At 42.1% G+C, this 15119-nt stretch overlaps 1 protein-coding gene across 3 annotated transcripts in view; it reads right to left on the bottom strand.

The window, feature by feature from the left end:
- Nucleotides 1–13214: 13214 nt before the first annotated feature.
- Nucleotides 13215–15119, bottom strand: part of LOC137546907 (arylsulfatase D-like) — a 57277-nt gene continuing 55372 nt past the window's right edge. For all 3 annotated transcript variants that reach the window (XM_068269933.1, XM_068269935.1, XM_068269934.1), the window contains one exon: nucleotides 13215–13821. In XM_068269933.1, the coding sequence (XP_068126034.1) occupies nucleotides 13451–13821 (371 nt within the window). In that variant the 3' untranslated portion in view covers nucleotides 13215–13450. The remainder of the gene's footprint in view (nucleotides 13822–15119) is intronic.

Raw genomic sequence — 15119 nt, 5'->3', positions numbered from 1 at the left:
TTTTATCTACCTATTTGTTTTGGTTATCACAAGATTTTAATTATGTGCCTAGTACAAAGTATGGTGACAGTATAGTATTTGACAACAATCAATATAAAACACTGCGCCACAGTCCACAATAAGTATATGCAACAGTTATTTCACCAGTCACTGGGATCGCTGCAGAAGGTCCAATTTAAAGGACCACTATCGCGAAAAAAGTAAGCAGTTAAAATGTGACAGATGACAGGTTTTTTTAAGGAGGATTCTCAGGGCTTTCTTTGTTTTCAACAGCATTTCCTGAACAACAGTTGCAAAATCTAACTGCCATAATAGTGTGCAAGTGATTAGGGAGGCCGGCTGGTACCTTGCTATTTTGGCAGTTAAACTGCTGTTCAGGAAATGCTGTTGAAAACAAAGCAAACCCTTGAAATACCCTATGAGGAGATGGATTGTCCCAAAACCTGTCGGTTCTGTCAGATTTTAAATGCCTACTTTTTTCACGATAGTGGTCCTTTAAGGATGATACGATATACAGTTACTGCTGCGCTCTCCAGACCTGCAACACACATATAAACTCCACATAGGGTAATAACGTTCAGGAGACTTTCTAGTCACAGGTGATGTAGCTTTACTGTATACAGTAATCCCCCACAGCAAGAGTTTACAAATAATTAAAGAAACCCTTGATGAGGACGGTTCCTTAAAGGAAGCCCAGACCAACTTCATTATCAAACTACTAGAATACTCCCTCAATCATAATTATTTTTGGTACGGAGGATCATTCTATGTGCAACAGACAGGATGCGCAATGGGTGCCAAGTTTGCACCTAGTGTAGCGAATTTGTACATGGGGGAGTGGGTAAAGCGGGTTCAAGAGATGGACCTTTATGATAAGGGGGTATCCTGGTCAAGGTTCATTGATGACCTCTTTGTATGGAGAGGGTCAGAAACATCATTTAAGCAGGTTTGTGATGACTTGAGGCAGGGAACACACTTGACTTTCAGTTTTCCGCGCGCGTTTTTCTGCATACTTTTTCTGCACACCAAGTGTGTTTCCATGCAGGAAAACGCGCGCGTTTTTTCACAGCAGCTGATGTAATTGATAGAGAAAACTGCCAAAATGTGCAGAATCAGGATGCAGAATGTCAGTTTTTTTTCTGCGTACGAACAACACAGTAAGTGTGCACTAGCACATTGATTAACATGAGTTCTCAGTTTTTCTGTGCAGAAAACGTGTACGAAAACTGTCAAGTGTGTTCCCTGCCTGAATCAAGTTTGGCCAGAGATCAGTATAACTGTCAACATCACTAGGGAACAAGTAGACTTTCTGGATCTGCAAATAATAAAAGAAAGTAATGGGCTCACCACCAGGATGTATTTTAAAAGTACAGACAGGAACGGATTTATCCCCATGGGAAGCTGTCATCATAACAATTGGCTCAAAAATATCACCAGGGGCCAATTGTAAGAATAAGACGGAATTGCACCTACATGGAGGACTATTATTATTATTATTTATTTATACAGCGTGGCGCTGTACAAAGTGAAACACTCCTTAACCACTTCTCTACCACGGGGTTTTTCACCTAAAAACCACAGCAATTTTCACATTTAAGGGAGGCAAGGGTTAATGGGCTTAATGGGGGTATAATTTATTTAAAAAAAACTCACTGATGCTGATCAGTCACTAATGCTGTGTTAGTTATCTGAGATTCTCTCACGAGTGATCTCAGTAACTGTAACAGCATAGTGACTGATACAATGTTTACACACATTCTGCATGAATAAGCACTGTCATTGGCTTTGTGAACACATGTTCACATCAGCCAATCACAGACCAGCGGGTGCCCGACGCGTATGCACGTCCGTGTGCACGCGAACGCGGACGCGAACGCGCACGAGAATGCGATCGCGCACAGCAGGAAAATAAACAGGAGTTGCCTATCTACGCCCCTGTGACTCAGGTGAATTTTAAAGGGGCGTAGATAAGCGTGGCAGAGGTTGTTAAGTGGTTAAGAGATTCTTGGAGAAGGGATACGATGAGCAAGTATTAAGAATAGAGAGACTACAGGTGGGCAATCTCTCTAGACAGGAGTTAATACGAAATCAAATCAGAGGGGGGCAGAACACTAAAGAGTATTTCATCATTTTTGATTATAATCAACAACACAGAGATTTGGAGAGACTAATTAAGAAGAACTGGGATATTATTAAAGCAGATGGAACATTAAAAAGAGTTTTACCAGACAAGCCCCAATTTATTTACAGAAAAGCCCGGACACTTAAATCCACTTTGGTGTCAAGCTGTATAGAACCACCTAGAACAGCAGGATGTGACATGCTGGGGCAAAAGGGTTTTTTCCCGTGCAGGAACTGCCTGGGATGCAGGGAAGCACAGGGGATACGGGATAATCAGATTGTGTCCAGAAACACTGAGAGGACTTTCAAGGTTCAACAGTGCATTACTTGTAGAACAAAAGGGGTAGTCTACATCCTGTGGTGCCCATGTGGACTAGAATATATAGGGCGAACCACAAGAGAAATGTTTAAACGCATTAGAGAACACGTTAATATCAAGAAAGGTCTGGAAAGCCATAGTGTATCAAATCACTTGAAACTACATCATAACAAGGACCCAGACGGATTAAAATTCATGGCCCTGGAGAAATATATGAGAGAGTGGAGAGGATTAAACCTTACGAAAGAAATATCAAAAGCAGAAGGTAAATGGATATTTAATCTCAAAACCTTGAGTCCAGAGGGATTGAACATAGAGTTTGATCTCAACTGCCATATCTCCAATGATTGATCTGCATTTGGGACAGTTTAGGCTCTAGTTCATATACAATATAAATGTTCTTCTTTTTTTAAAATGTTTTAACTGTATTTTTACTGGGCTTAATGTGGAGTTAATTTTGTAAAAAAAATGGTCAGGCAGTTGGTGCAATAGTGTGATCCTGCAGTGTACATCAGTAACTTTAGCCCAATGAAGCTCACACAGGACGGCAGCAACTAGATTATGCAATGCAAAGTATTTATGCAAAGTATTTATTTTAAGCACAATCAATTACTAATTATTTTTTCACACACCAATTTTTCAGGAGCAAAAGGGGTTAAATAGAGACCCCATGGGGGGGGGGGGGGGGGGATTCATTTATACTGACTCTTTAATTGTTCTGGTACAGTATCCATATGAGTTGCACAGTCAGCAAAGGCCCATTTCAATCTTTACTAGCACAGTATAATATCAGTACAATATTATCACGGAGGATCACTTGTAATACTTTAAAGCAGCCACAAGTTGGCAGGAATACACTCTTTCTATCAGTAAGCTTATGTTAGACTTTCAGGACACTAGATGGCGTGATTTTAGGGCTGTAATATAACCTATTGGTTTTAGCATTAATTTTAGAGTGACATTTAGCAAATAATTAATGTATGTGGACTTAATGTGTTTTGTAATGCATTGATCAATTTTTGCGCAAGCAGAATCTATGTAAACAATGCCCATCTCGCACTCCAGCTGATTGACCAATCATCAGCACGGCAGCTACTATGTAATATGGCGTCAGACATCAGGAGGCGGAGCCCCTGATGAGTCTGGCGCGAGGACAAAACACTCGTAGGTCGGAGCTTAGCGTCTGACGTCGTACGCACATCAGGAAGCGAACGGACCGGCCGGTCTATACTAGAAGTGCGCACGATCACGAACCCGGCGACTGAGGGTAGAAACGGGACGGAAACACCGCGGACACCCGAGTGGCACACAGTACCAGGTGGATGGGCATTGGCACCTAAGGCTTTGTGATATGCTGAACCAAACTCTGGATGCGTAAGTGAGATTCTTTAAGCGCACAGAGGCAATTGGTTACAGTATTATGCTATGTGGCATTTTTATGTTTTTTTGAGATAATTTTACTGGATTAAAAGGAGAAACCTTGAGAGAAGGTATTTTAAACAGAGAAGAGTAGTGGCTTTTGATTGGATACTATTAGAAAACGCATTATCCACCTGTAGCTAGAGGTGGGCCATATCTGGTGAGAAGTGTGGCATGTAGTGTTTGAAGTGGCACATTCACATGGTGATATTATGGAAAGCACGGTGACTTTAAAGTATAGAATTTAATGATAACTGGACAATATTACCCTATGTGGAGATCATTTTTTGCAGATTCGAGTGAGCTGTTTATAAACATTGCCTAAGACCCACCTGAGAGCTGAGGTGGCTTAGATCTGGTGAGCATCTAGACATAGGGGACGAGGGCATATAGAAGTGATTGTCACCTGGGGAGCACGAGCCACTTGTGGCAGCAGGAGTTGGGACTGCATAAGCTTGCATGGACTGAATGTTATTACCCTATGTGGAGCTTATATGTGTTGCAGGTCTGGAGAGCGCAGCTGTAACTGTATACCGTATCATCCTTAAAATGGACTCTCTGCAGCGATCCCAGTGACTGGTCAAATAACTGTTGCATATACTTATTGTGGACTGTGGCGCAGCGTTTTATATTGATTGTTGTTGTACAGTATATAGTTTCCAGCTATTTTCACATTGCAGCCTAGTCCTGATATTTTGATAATAATGGATGCATTTATGCTTAGATCCAGGGGGAATATTCATCTCAAAACCATTTTTTCTAAGGATAGCACCATAAGAGACAACCCGGATGATTTAGAAGCACAGTTTAAAGTTTTACACAATCTTATGCTGAAGGAACAGACTACGTGGTGGGATTACACTAGCTTAAACTCCTATGCAGAGGAAGGTATAGTCCCTAAACGTTACAGATGGGATTTAGTCATAAATGATGGGGTAAATAATGCTGACAGTGATAAAGAACTGGGAGAATACCTCAATCAATGTGGGGTGGGGTTACTAAAAAAGACTAGCCAAAATAGACTAGATAGACTAGAAAATGATATTGATGAGTTAAAATTAAAAATGGAAATACACAAAGGTGAGGAGAAGTATCAAATTAAAATGGATGACCTCACGAAGGTACTGGCTAACAATGAAAAGGAAATCATGGATATTAAACAAAAAAGATACTCTAGTGACTGTAAGGACTACAGAACCCAGCAAGCCTACAGATGGCAAATTCAAGTAGCTGAACAACATGCTAATAAGGAGAAAGAAAAAAACAGTGCACCCCAGGAATCTAATAATAGGGATCAGATTACAATGAGAAGACAGGAATCAACTGACCCTGATACTCGAAAAGTTGTGATGGAGGATTCAGCAACCCCACAGGGAAGATCGTGGATCCTCCCAAAGAACCCTAACTGGCAGAGATGGCCTAGAAGTCCCAAACAAGCAAGACCCCCTAAATACCCACAGAAGCAGGATAGATATGGAACTCAATACTACCACTTTAGGCACAATAGAACTATTAATAAACTGCTAGGTAAGGGACTGAACTACGCCCCCCCAAAACCAATGAATAAATTTGAAGCATACCTTGACATTCAAAGATATACGAGGAAGCTAAATATTAAAAAGTATTTTCTGGGTAAAGAGGGCCCCAGCAATCGAGTAAATCCTCCACCTCAACATGTACACACTAATCTGATGAACCGATCGCTTTTTAATCCACAAGATAATAGTAAAGACAATATGGTAGAGACATTTAAAAGGGCTGTTCTTAATGACCTGAATCAGATGCAACTCAAAAGGGTAGAAGGAAATAAACAGATTAAGGAACAAATTAAAAGTGTGGTGGATAATAAAGATCTTATATCAAAACCGTCAGACAACGGGGTGTGTGGGGGGGGGGGGGGGTGAGGGGGGGTTAGTAGTGATGAGTAGGAACAGTACACCACGGAGATGTCACGAATTCTGGAGGATCCTTTAACATATAAAAAACTGAGGGGAGACCCGACTACCAGTTATAAGGATAGATTGAAACAAATACTTTTGAAAGGTGAGAAAGATAACGTCATCACCACAGATGAGTTCAAGTACCTCCTCCTGACCACTCCTAGGATCCCGGTCATTTACTGTAACCCCAAAATACATGAAGATCTCGAGAACCCACCGGGACGACCCATAGTGAGTGGGATGGGGTCCCTAACGCAAAGGGTAGAAGAATAAAATGTGGAGGGGTTTGTCTCTTTGTTCTTTTACAGCTGTCCTCTACGATGAGATGGAGGAAGATTGCGAAGATGTGGAGTCCGTTTGGGTAAATATTCATGGTGGAAATAAAAGTTGCCAATTGCTTATTGGGGTATGCTACAGACCACCTCTTATTAATGAAGCTGCAGAACTGTGATTACTACAGCAGATTGAAAAAGCTGCAAGTAAAAATGAGGTCATAATTATGGGCGACTTCAACTTTCTAGACATTGACTGGGGTATTGAGGCTACCCATTCTGGTAAAAGCAGCAGATTTCTGGCAGCACTACAGGACAATTACTTGACTCAAATGGTAACGGAACCAACTAGGGGGAATGCGTTACTGGATCTGATCATTTCTAATAGACCAGATAATGTATCAAATGTGCAGGTTCAAGAACATTTGGGAAATAGTGATCACAACATGATAATGTTTGATCTGGTGACTGATAGGCCACGGGGCAGCGGGACCACTAAAACTATGAATTTTAGAAAAGCAAAGTTCAATCAAATTAGGCAGGCACTAAGTTTGGTGAACTGGGATAATGTACTACAAGGGAAGGACACTGAAGGGAACGGGCAAGCTTTTAAACGTATTCTCAATCAATATTGTAGTATGTATATCCCATATGGAAACAAAATGTCTAGGAATAAAAAAAGGCCTCTATGGATGAATAGAAAGGTTAGGGATAAAATGAAGAGGAAAAAGAATGCCTATAAGGTCCTAAAACAGGAGGGGACTGAGGCTGCACTAAGCAATTATAAGGAGTGCAATAAAAATTGTAAAAAAGAAATTAGGCTGGCAAAGTTCGAAGCTGAAAATCAAATCGCTAGGGATATCAAATCTAACCCAAAAAAGTTTTACAAGTACATCAACTCTAAAAAAAGAAAGGTTGACTGTATAGGAATCCTAAAGGATGAGGGTGGGAACTCAATGGTGGATGACCAAGGTAAGGCAGAGTTATTAAATGCTTTCTTTGCTTCTGTCTTCACAAAGGAAACAGCACTGTTGCAAATTACAGAGGCAGAAGAGTCTCAATCTTCTAACTGTAATATTAAATACTTAACGCAGGAAGAAGTAAAGGCAAGACTAAATAAATTAAAAATAGACAAGGCACCTGGCCCGGATGGCATGCATCCTCGGGTCCTAAGAGAATTAAGTTCAGTTATAGCTAAGCCCCTTTATCTTATCTTTTGTGACTCTCTTGCAACTAGCAGAGTCCCAGTGGATTGGCGTACAGCCCACATTTTCCCATTATTTAAGAAGGGCAAAAAATCTGATCCAGGAAATTATAGACCTGTAAGCTTAACATCAGTTGTATGCAAACTATTTGAGGGGTTACTAAGAGATACTATACATGACTTCATAGTAGAAAATAATCTTATTTCTCAGCATCAACATGGGTTTACTAAAGACAGGTCCTGTTTAACATGCTCAGCTTTTATGAGGTAGTGAATGCTAATATGGATATTGGGAATGCTGTAGATGTGATATACTTGGACTTTGCAAAGGCCTTCGACACTGTTCCCCACAGAAGTCTGGTGCAAAAGTTGAGGATGCAAGGACTGGGGAAGAGTTTGTGTGCATGGATAGGGAACTGGCTAATGGACAGAAAACAAAGAGTTGTGGTCAATGGATCGTACTCAAAATGGGAGACTTTTAGCAGTGGGGTCCCACAGGGGTCTGTACTGGGTCCAGTGCTCTTCAATTTATTTATTAATGACCTAGTAGATGCAGTAGTGAGCAATGTTGCTATTTTTGCAGATGATACAAAATTGTGCAGAATCATCAACTCTCAGGAAGATAGTGTCATATTGCAACAGGATCTGGATAGGATGGCTATATGGGCACATACATGGCACATGAAATTCAATGTTGACAAATGTAAAGTCATGCATTTTGGTCGTACCAATGGTCTAGCACCATACAAAATAAATTGGATACAGTTGGGAACATCAAACTTGGAGAAGGACTTAGGAGTACTCATCGACAACAAGTTAAATAATCATACTCAATGCCAAGCCGCTGCAGCTAAAGCGAACAAAATTTTGGGATGCATTAAAAGGGAAATAAAAACTCGAGATGCTAGCATAATATTGCCCCTGTTTAACTCTCTAGTAAGGCCACATCTGGAATATGGAATTCAGTTCTGGGCACCACATTACAAAAAAGATATTGCAGTTTTAGAGCAGGTACAGAGACGAGCTACAAAATTGATACGTGGGATGGAAGGTCTCGCTTACCAAGAAAGGTTAGATAAACTGGGTTTATTTAGTCTAGAGAAAAGACGCCTTAGAGGAGATCTAATTAACATGTATAAATACATCAGAGGGCAATATAATAGCTTGGCAGATGAGCTTTTTGTCCCTAGGCCTTCTCAAAGGACTAGAGGACATGAGATGCGCATGGAGGAAAAACGTTTTAGCCATTTATCTAGGAAAGGGTTCTTTACAGTAAGAGTGATTAAGATGTGGAATGCATTGCCACAGGAAGTCGTTATGGCAAACTCTATACCTGCATTTAAAGGGGGCTTAGATGCTTTCCTTGCGTTGAAAGACATCCATGGCTACAATTACTAGGTTATGCCTAATGATGTTGATCCAGGGATTTTATCTGATTGCCATCTGGAGTCAGGAAGGAATTTTTCCCTTTTGGGGCTAATTGGACCATGCCTTGTGGGGGTTTTTTCGCCTTCCTCTGGATCAACAGGGGTATGTGGGGGACGGGCTGGAGATGTACTTTGTACTGGTTGAACTCGATGGACGTATGTCTTTTTTCAACCAAAATAACTATGTAACTATGTAACTATGTAATACATTGATCTCTTCCTGCAACCTAGAGTAGCAGAAATGCCCAACCTGCTTAGGGATACGAAGCACATGTTGCAATGCCTGGAACAGCTGGACATACAAGAAGCAGACTTTCTAGTCACAGGTGATGTAGCTTCACTGTATACAGTAATTCCCCACAGCAAGAGTTTACAAATAATTAAAGAAACCCTTGATGAGGACGGTTCCTTATAGGAAGCCCAGACCAACTTCATTATCAAACTACTAGAATACTCCCTCAATCATAATTATTTTTGGTTCGGAGGATCATTCTATGTGCAACAGACAGGATGCGCAATGGGTGCCAAGTTTGCACCTAGTGTAGCCAATTTGTACATGGGGGAGTGGGAAAAGCGGGTTCAAGAGATGGACCTTTATAATAAGGTGGTATCCTGGTCAAGGTTCATTGATGACCTCTTCTTTGTATGGAGAGGGTCAGAAACATCACTAAGGCAGTTTTGTGAAGACTTGAATCAAGTTTGGCCAGAGATCAGTATAACTGGGCTGACCTCCAGGACGTATTTTAAAAGTACAGACAGGAACTGATTTATCCCTATGGGAAGCTGTCATCATAACAATTGGCTCAAAAATATCCCCAGGGGCCAATTCGTAAGAATAAGACGGAATTGCACCTACATGGAGGATTATTTAACGCAAAGTGAAACACTTCTTAAGAGATTCTTGGAGAAGGGATACGATGAGTAAGTATTAAGAACAGAGAGACTACAGGTGGGCAAACTCCCTAGACAGGACTTAATATAAAATCAAATCAGAGGGGGGCAGAACACTAAAGAGTATTCCATCATTGACAGGAGTTGCTGTGAGGGGTCACACTTGGTGCCGCCGTGGGCACCCATGTAAAAGGCAGCTAATATCTGCTATAGCAGTAAATTTGGGTGCGGAGTTGCCCGATAAATAGCGGGCGCCTGGACCGCCCACTATAGAAACTGCAGCTATAAATATAACAATAGCGGGTGCCGTAGCACCCACTATTTATAGCTGCTGTTTCTATAGTGGGCAGTTCCGATGCCTGCTATTTTATTGGGTGACTCTGGCAAATTTACTGTTATAGCCGATATTAGCGGCGTTTTACACGGGTGCCTGCAGCGGTGCCCAAATTTATCCACCTCGCTGAAAAATTTCCATCCTATCCAACTGAAATTTTTGATTGATTTTTTCTTTTAAACAAATTTTTTTTCAATCAGACAATTTAGGTGAATTTCTTCCCAGCAGCCGGAAGTCTATGAAGAGTAATGCGTGCAGCGGCTGGTTTAACTTACCTCCCGGCGGCCGCCATTCTTCTTCCTCTCCTCCGAGGCTCTGCTTCCCCCTGGTGAGATTGCTGTCTGTCGTCATGACGACAACTGGCAATCTCACTATATGGTTAAGAGCTCCACCCAGAGGTCGGAGGGAAAACTGCAGCGCTGGATTCAAGGGAGGTGAGTGAGTGCTGGGCTGCTGGAGATAGCCCTAGCAGCATGAATTTTTTTTTCAATCAAAAAATTGCACCACTTTTAGATCCTAAAATCCGGAAAGAATCATAACGCCAAGGGGGTTTACTAAAAAATAGCTTTCCGAACTTGATTAGCTCTGTACAAAGATCTGGTTCAGCACTGGTAATTCCTGTTCCTGCAGAGTAAAAGGAAAATCTGGCAAGTTTCATTTTAGATCCCATCTCTTGTAGGGACGATCAATGTGGGATGCAAATAATTATGCTTCATACAGAATTATGTACATTTTATACAATATGCAGCTTGAAAATGGACCAGTGAAATGAAACTGAGGTGGGATATGATTTGTCTCTTTTGAGGCTGCATAGACAATTTGCCTAATTTTTGCATCAACTCAGAATTATTTGCATCTCATTAACCATTAGATTGTGCACTCTGCTTAGGAACAGTGTGGGATGTGAATTATTTCATAGTCTCTATATCAAGTTGCAAAACATGTATCTGCACCATACATAAACATGTGTTAAATAAGTCACACTGCATGACTCTTGAATCTGACAAATTACCTTCAAAAGATAGGAAACCTTATCACACCCTGTACAAAGTTAAATCCACTCCCCCTACCTCATGCTAATATAGTCCCCCCACAGACAGTCAGCATTTGTTCTGACCATACACTACCATCGGTCATAGGATAGTTAGGATGGGTAGGGAGGATAACAGTCAGCCGCAAACGTGACGGGCTAACAGACAGTGTACATACGCAGTGGAGGTGACACGTCACAGCAGTTACATTCTGGGTGTCATGGTAAGCGCACACAACAGATTCTCGAAAATTTCCCCTTTCCCTGTCTTCTCCAATAGTAGTAGCAGCGACATCCCCGAGACACAGACAGGAAGAATAATATAACGTGTAGGTGGTAGAACCAGGGCTCCCCTTTGTGGCCGGCAGTAAAATTACTTTCCCAATAATTTCAAGCAAGAGAGTGCTGTAAGTGTGGGAAAAAAAACCCAGGTACCAGTAATTAATAATGATATAAATTGTTAAATTAACACTACAATCTATGCCAATAGGGATCACCATTTAAATAATTATATCTAAGGGGCCTATTATATATTAAAGGACAACTATCAAAATTAACAAAAATTCTAAATGCCACATAAATTTCCAGTAATTACTAGTAAATAGCAATACAAAGGCTTTTTTTTATCTTTTCTTTTTTTATGTGAAGAAAAAAAAAATTTGACAGCAGGGTTGCTCTAATACAGTCTATTTCTTATTTGCCACTTAAAGGGACTCTGAGCACAGCACATAGGTATTATGCATGTAAGCATATCCATGAATACTTAATACTTAAGAATACCCCCTCACTTACCACCCCTATAGTAAAGCTCTCGGCCCCCCAGTACGCCCGGTGTAAATTACCGTACATTGGGGCCGGCGACACTCAGCAAAGTCGCCCTGTGACCTCGAAACTCCTCTCCTGCACTTAGCACAATGACCTGTTGCTGGTGCAGGGATAAGCTTAGAGGAGGATGACGGAAGTCGGAGCATGCGCAGAACGCATGACTAAACTTTCGCTTCGGGGGTCACAGCATGACTTTGCTGAGAGTGGCCAAGGTAATTTACACTGGCCCAGCCAGGGGGCAGAGAGCTTTACTACAGGCAAAGTAATTGAGGGGGTATTTTTAAAGAGACTCTGAAGCCTCCCTAAATCACTGTTTTCACTTCACAATCCTGTTAAGCATTATTGCCCCCTCTGAAACGCTGCATCCCCGCGGCTGAAATCTAAATTAATCCCCTCAAAATCACAGGGCAAAAATCCACGACTTTCCTGGTCGAGGATTTTGCTGCCCGAGGGAGACAGAGCTTTGGGCGATCAATCTGCGATGATCGCCGCCTTTCCCCGCCCCTCTCAGTGAAAGAAGACTGAGAGGGGCGGGCAAAGGCAGAGATCCACGCAGATTGACGGAGAAGAGGCAGAGCTACTGCACAAATGCTCTGCCTCTATAGGAAGCGATCTGCTAATCTTCGGGGGGGGGGGGGATTGATTGAGACTGCAGCCGCAGGGATGCGGCGTTTCAAGTAGGGCAATCATGCCTAACAGGATTGTGAAATAAAAACAGTGATTTAGGGATGATTCATACTCTCTTTAAGTATTAAAGTATTAGTGGGTATGCATAAATGCATACCCATGCGCTGTGCTCAGGGTCCCTTTAAGAGCACCATATCTATGATGTCCGTGGCCTAACGACCGTTTCGCATGACATACGCCAAGCTTCTTCCGAGGTGAGTGCACAAAGTATAAGAACGCCAGCGGGGTTAAATGCATGTCTAGCAATAGCTGGCGTTCTTACACTTTGTGCACTCACCTCGGAAGAAGCTTGGCATAGGCCATGAGAAACGGTCGTTAGGCCGTGCACCTAACTGGCACCCACACCCGCTGCCTCCCACCATCATCCAGGTATAGCCGTGGACACTTTTCATAATGACATGTTTTCACTGATGTATCATCCAGTTTGTTTAACATTTATCTGCGATGCAATTTTTTGTATTCTGCCACTCAGTGTCACTATGCTACTATTAAACTATAGTGCCAGACTTTTTCTGTTCTTCTGAGTTTTTGCATGAACGCTTGTATTTGTCTTGAGCACATAGTTTGACTGGGTGTATACCATTGCCAGCAATTTGCAGCATTAACACGTGTGCCTGCCAGCTCTCCCATACATTTTGTAATCTGCAGCAAAGTGGGTTTTTACTAAATAGCATGCCCCACTTGAAAGAGATTGGCACTCACCTTAACTTGAACACGGCTAGGACAAAATAAATAATAATGGTAACATTGCTGAAATGCCACTTTTATGAATATAGTAGTCTGAAAAGTGCTGTTTCCACTGTAATATTGTCACTTTTTTGATGATCGTCACCTTTAGAAATAGACTTCTAAGCTTTCTTAAATAGCAGAATCCTGCTCTGTGCAACTATGTGACTTTACACTTTTTTGTACCAGTCTTGATAATTGAGCCCCAGTTTCATTAATTTCTACTAAGATTAAAAAAATACAGAGTCAAACTTGTTATATTATATTCATTTCTTTGTTTTCTTCTTTATCGCACCAGCAGAAGGGAAACCTCCCACAGCATGGCTGCAACCAGGGCTTCCAGAGATTATTGTAGAAGGATAGCTGCTGGGGAACCACACTGATTGTCTTCTGATGTTCAGCTACTGCAGTTTTCACTCTGTTCAGCACCTCTTTATAATATGAACTTGTCTGGGATGAAAGCGGGTTGGATTCTGAAGGATCAGATGACAGTTCATATAACAGAGGTGGCTCATGGTGTATGACATCTTTCTCTTCACAGCCGCAGAGTATTGTATGATAGCAGCCCACTGCACCTTCTGGGTAAAAAGCAGGCGTCACATAATGCACTTTCCATACAGCACCACCTAGGAATATAATAGAAAGAGAATTTACTATTTTGCTTTCCTAGACCTAGACCAGACTTTTATTTAAATCAGTTTCCCAATGAATCTTGTGTGGGTCAAAAAGGGTCTTCTTTCACACTACGTTCATTGCATCACCATGGACATTGTCATTGCATTAAAATGTTATGGAATTGAAACAGTGTTACTCAGTGTCTTTTTTTTGGGGGGGGGGGGGGGGGAGGGAGCCCACAAGACGCCCCTGCACCATGGACGCCCCAGGTTTAGTATAATTTTTTTCCTGGTGTCCTATTTTGCATATTTTTTTATGTGTGCCTTCATGGAGAAGCATGTCTGGACATTTACAGTATGTTGCTATGAGAGGTTTGCAGTGATCAGCCCGGGCCTTAAAGGGAAGGTTCAGGGAGGGTAGGTAAAAAATAAAAATCAATTTCCACTTACCTGGGGCTTCCTCCAGCCCGTGGCAGGCAGGAGGTGCCCTCGCCGCCGCTCCGCAGGCTCCCGGTGGTCTCCGGTGGCGCGCCCGACCTGGCCAGGCCGGCTGCCAGGTCGGGCTCTTCTGCACTCCAAGGCCCGGAACTTCTGCGTCCCACGCCGGCGCTCTGACGTCATCGAACGTCCTCCGGGCTCTACTGCGCAGGCGCAGAACTACTGGAAATTGATTTTGATTTTTTACCCACCCTCCCTGAACCTTTCCTAAAGCCTTTGTTTCATAAATGACCTTTTACAGCCACACAACTTTTGCATATGAATGGGTAACAAACAGTAAACAATGGCATGGTCTTCCGGTAATTACAAGCATCCCTGGATGACTCAGCAGAGGACCCCTAGCTTACAGAAGCCCGTTTGTCAGGTTTTGTACAATGGCTGGCTGGCCGCAACTGGAACTAACTACAGCCCCCACCTAGTTCCTTCAAACAAAACTGCTACAGGCAAGGGCTATTGTTGCATACCTGTTGTATCCAGATAAAAGACGGTTCTTGGGAAGCTCTCTCTCTCTCTCTCTCTCTCTCTCTCTTGCAACGCTGATATGGACTTAGGATGATAATAGATCCGGGGCACAGCTAGCGAATGCGGTGCGTATGGGTTGAAAAGTTACACTGAGTACACTGAGCCCGCAATTATGTAATAATATATTTTATATGCTGTAACTTGTACATATGTAAATAAACCCTTTTGCCCTTTGAAACAAGATCCAGTGGCCGGTTATCAATATAAAGATAAGTAACATAAGCTAGGGTACATTCCACACCTGTTTTTTGTCTAGGTGCACTTATGGTATGGTAATTCTGAATCATACA

Source organism: Hyperolius riggenbachi, chromosome 2 (genome assembly GCF_040937935.1).
Source record: "Hyperolius riggenbachi isolate aHypRig1 chromosome 2, aHypRig1.pri, whole genome shotgun sequence".
Lineage (NCBI taxonomy): Eukaryota > Metazoa > Chordata > Amphibia > Anura > Hyperoliidae > Hyperolius > Hyperolius riggenbachi.
This window is presented reverse-complemented; position numbering and strand designations above follow the sequence as displayed.